Source organism: Lepisma saccharinum, chromosome 7, assembly GCF_977018435.1.
Source record: "Lepisma saccharinum chromosome 7, izLepSacc3.1, whole genome shotgun sequence".
Lineage (NCBI taxonomy): Eukaryota > Metazoa > Arthropoda > Insecta > Zygentoma > Lepismatidae > Lepisma > Lepisma saccharinum.
The window spans coordinates 29,333,227-29,341,603 of NC_139235.1; the positions used below are offsets into that span (position 1 = coordinate 29,333,227).

An 8,377-nucleotide genomic window follows, 5' to 3' on the forward strand; every position below is an offset into this window, starting at 1 on the left:
TTCTTCAATTTTTGCAACGTTTACCTTGAAAACCAGGAATTATACTTGAATTTTATCATGTTCTTAGAGTAGCCACTACTACAGTAAGTTCCTAGTGACACTTATAGTTGCCACGTTCATTGGTTCCCCAGGCGGCTGCCTTTGGAACCTTACCCTGCCCGCCCCTCTCCTAATGAGCCAGGACCTCCTTATCAAGACCACCCCAACAAAGCTCCAGGCAACGCGTTGTTGCCATGCTTGAAGAGCGCGGCAGAGGAAAGTCGACGCGCTGCCCTCAAAGCATGTGACATAAATAAATAAATCGACACAGATAATTAATTATGGTGTTTCATTATTTCTGTGACACGAAAATACATCATAATAATCATCTGATTCGTCCAATCTTGCATAGCATTTTGTAACGTTTAATAAGAGAATTTAATGTGGCTTACCTTTATTCATCGTCGTCACTCTCTCCAACGTGAATGATGAATCGCTCCTGGTTACGATCAGTGTCGTGATGCATGTACTGGCTTTCAACCTTGATAACATGCTTGATGCATGACGACCATAGCTGGGAGTCAATTGTCGCTGCACCATCCCGCAATAGCTGACACACGCTAGCACTCAGTGTAGGGGTTACATTGTTTTTCCGCACGAACAATTTGAGCTGAGACCATACTAGTTCGATTGGATTCAGCACACAATGGTAAGGGGGAAGACGCAACTTCATGTCCACGTGAGTGTGCAAGCTCGTCCACTACATATCTTTTTTTATGTTTGCAGATTTAATAACATCTAATAAAACTGCTTTTATTGGAACTGGGTTTGGTATCGGGATCCTGTGCTGTTCCATGAACGATACAATATCCTGCAACTTTGTATTCATTGTTGGGATTTTGACCAATAGGCACGAATGGTAACTAGCATTATCCACGATAATGACACATTTTGTATCGATTGGCATATTTGCCAAAAGATAATTTTCGAACCAATTTTCGAAAACTTTTCCTGTCATTTCATCGTGGTTGTCCGCTTTGCAATCTCCAATGTTCTTTGCTGACAGATAGAGACAATTTGGTACCCATCCCTCACTGCCCCCAGCATGGAGCACCATAATACGTTTCCTGCTCCCTGATGGCGACTTCAAAATACAATTGCATGTACCATCGTCCCACCCCTTCTTGACTGCATCGTAGGTGTCGTACCAAGTCTCGTCCAAGTAAATGAGTTTGCAGCCTTCCGAACACAGGTCCTGTAGTCTCCGCAGGTACCAGTATCTCCAAGCAACAATTCTCGCCGATTCCATTATTACATTCTTTTTCCTTAAACGACCAAACCGAAAACCAAGTTTTTTTATTAGTTCTCGAAGCGTTTCTTCATAAGGGAAGTCCGACACACTTTTTAAAAGTTTCAATAGTTCACTCACTGTCGGTGACTGTCCTTTACTATAGAACTTGTAAATCTCGCGTCTAATAAAATCGCAAGTAAACTCGTCCACTTTGTTAAATTTTCTTCTTTTATTTCCAGGCTTCTTTGGTGTGACTGGACCTCTCCGAATCACATTTCGCACGGTTTTTCTGTCTAACTTTAATATTTTGGCTGTCTCTGCAATGGCTCCTTTTCCTAGCTTTTTCTTTTCGACATATTCGTGCACATTACATACAAATAACTGACTTTGTTTGTTCAACGTTTTGGTTTTGGTTACTTTTCTGTTCGGTGCTCCGGAAGTGCTTGGTTGAGGATTATCTTGGTTCGTTGAATGATCTGGAACTTCGGTTGTGTTCCACGGTCGCCACATGTCGATACAAACTTGTTTTCCCGTAAGATTTCTAAGATATAACAATAAACTAGAAAAAAAAATTAAAAAATACACTTTGTCAATCGAAGAATACGAACTCGCATACGCACCTCACACTGCTCTCTTGTTGCTGAGTTTGTGAATGTGAAAGGCAGCGAAGAGAAGGCCTTGGGGGGAGGAAGTGACTTGGCAACGTCCAGCCTGTTGACAGCATGCTCACCCTGCACGCGTCGCAGGATTGCAATATTCTCAAGGGTGGGAGGATCTGGTTTCCAAAGGAAACCGGCGCGCTTTGATGCCGCCTGGGGATCCAAAGAACGAGGCAAGTATACCACTTTCTTGTTGCAATTTTTTGGTTGTGTTTGTTGATATAGGGATTAATACACGTGTTACTAAATCATCTATATACAGTAGTGGCATTAATTCTGGACACTTTTAGTAAAATGTTATTTTTTAAAAAATCTCGAATGTAGGAACTATATTCTGTATAGAAATATTAAACAAGTTTAAATGACATCGTTCAGTAACTTCAATAATTGCATCTGAGTGCAGCATTGTAGTCTGATTATTATTGTTATTTTCAACCAACAGAACACTTGTGTGCGATTGTTGTATAGTAGGTCAACTTCCAACTGCTGCAAACAATGAAGCTCACACTTAACCCACAGTACAATCAGACAATACCAATAATCAGATAACAATGCTGCAGTAAGATGAAATTCTTGAAGCTACTGAACAATGTACAACAATGATGCTCCCAGTTGACCTACTATACAACAATCGCATACAAGCGTTCTGTTGGTTGAAAATAACAATAATAGACTATAATGCTGCACTCAGATGCAATTATTGAAGTTACTGAACGATGTCATTTAAACTTGTTTAATATTTCTATACAGAATATAGTTTTTACATTCGAGATTTTTAAGAAAATAACATTTTACTAAAAGTGTCCAGAATTAATGCCACTACTGTATATAAAAATGGATGTATGTGTGTTTGTTTGTTCCGGCATAACTCTCAAATGCCTGGAGCAATTTCAACCAAACTTGGTACACGTATCACTTGCAATCTGGAAATAATATTTTTGGGTAAGACACCCCTGGCACCCATAGGGTTGGGGAGGGATGGGGTGACATGTATAAATAATCCAGAACCACTGGTATTAAATTCTGCACAAACAGACATCCATGACTCTATGCAATATGCACAACGATAGTATTTCTCGGGTTGTCTAACATTCAGGCTGTGTTGCGAATGTAATCCATAGTTTTCGTGACACTCCCAAAGCCGTTCAACTCCAAGTTCATCAGCTATTGGCATGGGAGGTGAGAGGGAGTGAAAAATAAAATGCCACAAATGACCTAGATTAGTGTCGAATCCATAGTTTTCGGAGTCGCTAAGTTAATTGGTGACATTCACGATCACATTTAAAATTAGTTACATTTTACACCATAGTTAGAATTCATTATTTTCCTGACTAATACAAGATTGGGATAAATAAATACCTGGGCAATGCCAGGTAATCAGCTAGTTTTTATATATAATATATATATATATATATATATATATATATAAATTGTTAACCATTGGCCAATACGTGACAAGTATTACGTAAAAAGCCCACCACTGATTCCTTCATCTGACAGTCAATTTCTGTTCAGTTTCCTTTCTTGTTATTACTTTTAACTTAATTAAGTTGAATTCTAAGTATGGTGTTTAGCTAAAATGTAGTGACCTTCTTACAAACATGCTTAAATACATGAATTGCCATAATGACTTGGTCTGGAAAATTTTGGGTCTTGGTTTGGTAAACTTAGAAAAGCCATGGAATCTTGTTTTTGTGAAATTTTGGACACCCTGATGATTGAAGTAATTGTAAATATTTGTAATATGTAGAGTATGTAATGGTAAACCTCATTCACCTGCATAACCATGTTTTTCCTATTTGTTCCCTCACCCAAGTATCCTTCCTTTGTTTCTTGCATGAATTCTTCCCAAATATCTTAACCGGCGATGAAGAAGTACTCCATGTATTGTGTATGCAAATAAGGGTCATTCAACTGACGTTCCTGGTTTTCGTAAGTGGTAAGTCCTTGCAGCCTTTTCCTAGACTTCCCATTTATCCTGGAATCCTTTCAGAGCATGCAGACCCAAGTGACAAGCTACAAGCGGAACTTGTTCGGCCACAGTTTTGGACCCTAAATAAATTGAAACTTTGGTTCTGACGTGACATGACAAAAATTGCCCTTGTCGTATGTTGCTTGTCGTTTGTCACTTTGGTCTGGAAGTTTCATTAGATGCCTGCTTATTTTCGATGGTATTAACGTTCCAAAACAAAGGATGGAATGATTAATGAAAAAAAGAAAATTAAGTCCTCTACAAGAGGTATCTCACGACTTGAGGATTCGAAACAGTATCACCATATCTGCTGGTCACATTTGAACTGAACAAAGTGGTCATCTACTTTTAAAGTTTCATTCAGCAAGGTAAATGAGTACAAGAAGTGTGACAAAGTTAAAATCTATTTTAAAAAAAAACTGCATTAGTCATAAATAAAAACACGACCGCTCACGGTATGATCCCAAATTTCTGAATTTAAGGGAAATTTGCAATTTATGGCATTTAGAAGGGAGGGGGTGGGGTCATAAATATATTACTTATGTGATCTGGGGGATTTTGTTAATGATGTAAGTGCTGTGAGTTCAGGCACCACACTAACAATGCTCTGGTGAGTGGACTCACAGCCAATGTAATCATCTGTAGTAGTTTGTTGTGTGTAGAATCCATTTGTGTTTGTTATTGTCATTTCATTCATTCCCATCACCTCTATTAGTCAGTCACACGTGGAAGAAAAGGGACATTAAATAAACAAAATCAGTCAATCGTGGTTGGGAAGGTCAGAGTGCCAATAAATGGGAAATGAGGGCTTATAAAAAAATTACAGTACGGCATAATTTCTTTTAACTGTAATTTGAATTTAAAATCTAATTGATAATTATAAAAAAACATTTTACATTTTGTATATTAGGGAGCATTTCTTGCACTTTTATTATTGCAAAGAAAAAGTTATATTTACAAAATATTTTTGTTAAAAGCAACTTTCTGATGCAATATTTTGGACCCTAAATTTTGCATTTCTGAGACTATGTTATGTAGGAACAGTTGAAAATAAAAATATAAAAGTAAATGAGAAACGAACAAAATTATAGACTTACAATAATACTATGTACGAATGAGAAAAAAAATGTTTTGTAGATACACGAAATATAAAGTACCATCGTGAAATTTACGAGGGGTTACTGAACACATTCCTCCCTCCCAGTAAGGGTTAGTGTTCTGAGTTTAAAGAATTTGCATGTGGGTGATTTGTAATGAGTGACATTAGTTCTTCGGCACCTTGCCTTTTATTGAAAATGTCTCGTTTCATAAAAAAACACTTTGATATCCCAAATTCTACGACTTGGTTCTGCTCAAAATTACTAGAATATTCAAGTGAATCTCCATGTAGTTAACCTTTAAAGCTGTCTAAATATCTGTGATCGGAAATACTTTTATAGCACCACAGATCTACAAAGGTTGATTCACTTCCTTCTGGACAATTTTAAGGGCTCACTGGACAATTTTAAGGGTTCACTCACTTAATGTTTCTGGCAGTGTCCTTATTTGAAGGTGCTCTGGGGTTCACCCAGCCACTAATGAATGGGTGGGTATCTGGGATCAAAACTTGAAGGAGGCAAAGGTGGTTGGAGCATCCGTGTTGATCACATTGCCTCCACAAAGGGCTGAAATTGTGAATGTGCAAGGATAGCTTTACTGTTTTTTTTTTTTGCATTAACCATCTGACTGACTGTTTCTCCTCACACCGATGATGCTATGAAATTAGCAAAAATTTTGAATTTTTCTACTGTCCGGTGAGTGTTTCCTTTTACCTTCTTTGATTTTTACTTAGCCCTTTTGGCCCTCCTTGCTTTTATCCTATATATATATATATACATACACAGGTACACACACTCACGCACAAACATTATGTTTGCATGATTTCACAATCATTTGCCATTTTCTTTACAGGTCACGATCTCGCAGTAAGAGCAGAACCAGATTCCGCTCCCGTTCAAAGGAACGGCGCTCAAGATCAAGAGAGAGGAGATCTCGTTCCAGAGAGCAGCGTAATGCAAGGTCTCGCTCGAGGGAGCGCCGCAAGCCGAGAAACAGCAGGGAACGATCACGATCCCGTGACAAAGACAGAGAACGTGAAGGAAGGTCTGGCCGTTACTAGGAGACGATTTTGGGATCTTTTGGAACGGGAATTCAGAAGCATTCTAATCTGTGCACTCAAAATTCCTGAGAAGGTGTCTGCTGATTCAGATTTTACATAACTTCACTGGTAGTTTCATATCAGAGATAATTTTGGACTGCATTTTTACTCTTCAGTGCACAGTGAATGCTGTTCATGTTATGTATGATTGTACATTTCTGTGAAACTTGTCAAACTTCTCCAATTTTGTTTACTTTTGTGAGCTGCCATATAGTTACATCAATTAATCATCATTTTAATTGTATTGGGGTCTTTAGACAGAAGTTGATGTGAGAATCTATTGGCTATAATAAATATTAATTTCCAGGAACATGAAGTATGGTTTGTTGTAAGTAGGATCGTATGTAAAATGATAATGATGACATGTGGTCCGAAATATACGACGACCACAGTGGACAGCTACATTTACTTTGTTTTATAATTAGGTTTTTTTCCTGTACTTTTCAAATATCAAAAGATTCAATGGCGTTTCATGCACAAAAATTTTATTTGTTAACCAACTGATGCTTTCTTCGTTCACATGCCGTATTGACATTGTATTTACAACTTTGAACTTAAAATTTATATCTACGTAATATTCGTAGCATCAAGCCAAGTTAAATATGTGTAAAAATGTTTTAATTATGTTAATACGTGTGCAAGTTATGAACTGTCAAGACTCACGTGTTCATCCTTTTCTTTCTGTTGCATGTTCTGGACATTTTTCCACACCAATAATGTTTTAAGTGACATGATAAATCACTTTTTGGGGCTGAAGTGGCTACTGAATATGGTAGTGTATGTCTACATCTTGTCAGAATCTTAATTTTGATGTGCTATAGAATTGGTAACAAATATAAATGTGACAGAGATAATTGGCTGCACAGTATTAATTTGTAATTGTTAGAAGTTTATATAATTTCTTCATTATATATTTTTTGACTTGTAAGCACTGATAATATTATCAGATATGTTGTGATGGTGTAGACACATGATCATCATACATACAGCTGTAAAAATGAATTATCCATCAATAAATATAATTTTTTTTTCAGATAGAATGTCTAACTATTGTTAATATATTCATGTTTAAAAATACCCTTTGTTATTCTAGGTTATTTAACTGGTATATATTTTTTTCTTACACTGCATACTTGAGTGGAAGGAACAAAAATTATGTTCATTTGTGATAATTGAAGCTGCAGTATTTGTTTTTAATTGTTAGAAGTAGCTGCATCTATGGCCAAGTACAGGGTGGCCACGAAGTAGGCATACCCGTGGTTTTTCGTCGAAAAGTATGTTTAATTGTTGATTTGCAATCGTTTGACCATGATTAAATACATGAAACTTGATTTGAAGTGCAAGTCATACTGTCCTTGTCACGTTAATGAACACTCTGATGCTGATAGGACATGACGCCTGAATATCTCCACAAAACATCTGCCAGGACATGGCGTAGAATTCAGCTGTGCTACGATCATGATGGTCTCCATACCGATGTCCTGGATAAGTGAACTATCAGGTATGTGATCGCATAACCACCATAACAACATTAACCACTGTAGTATCGGAAACAAAGGGGGGGGGGGGGTATGCCCACTTTGTGACCACCCTGTACATTAACCTTTATCCCACCCCATTGTATTGTGCTACAAATGAGCAGGATATATATATACACACTGAAGTGCCAAAAGTCATGGGTGCCTACCTAATAACAAATGGAACCCCCTCGAGAACGGCGAAGTGGAGCAATTTGACGTGGCAAGGACGCAACAAGTTGCTGGTATTCCGCTGGAGGGATGTGCAGCCATACAGTCTTGATTGCCGTCCACAATTTGGTCATTGTTGCAGGTGGAGGATCCTGGGCACGAATAGTGCGTTTGATAACATCCCACATGTGCTCGATAGGGTTCATGTCCTGCAATCGAGGAGGCCAATTCATGCGTTGGAAATTTCCAGAATGTTCCTCAAACCAGTCGTGCACCATTGCGGCCTGGTGACATGGCGCATTGTCATCCTGGAAAATCCCATTGTTGGCAGGGTACATGAAGTCCATAAAGAGTCTGAGATGGTCACCAAGCAGCTGAACATAGTGATGAGCGTTCATTGTCTGGTTCACAAGGACCAGAGGACCCAAACCATGCCAAGTAAACATACCCCACACCATGACTCAGCCACCACCACCAAGTTGTTGACAACTTGGGTCCATGGGGTCTGTGCCACACCCGGACCCTACCATCCGCACGTACCAATTGGAAACGGGACTCATCTGACCACGCTACACGTTGCCAGTCCTCTAA

The 8,377-nt window shown here is 38.4% G+C and overlaps 1 protein-coding gene across 2 annotated transcripts in view; it reads left to right on the forward strand.

The window, feature by feature from the left end:
- LOC145989788 (splicing factor U2af 38 kDa subunit-like) overlaps positions 1-7,165 on the forward strand; it is a 50,337-nt gene extending 43,172 nt beyond the window's left edge. Inside the window, exon 9 of one of the 2 annotated variants that reach the window (XM_083125123.1) lies at positions 5,852-7,165. In XM_083125123.1, coding sequence (XP_082981249.1) covers positions 5,852-6,059 — 208 coding nt within the window. In that variant the 3' untranslated portion in view covers positions 6,060-7,165. The remainder of the gene's footprint in view (positions 1-5,851) is intronic. The other variant, XM_083125124.1, reaches the window with a different exon arrangement.
- Positions 7,166-8,377: the final 1,212 nt, after the last annotated feature.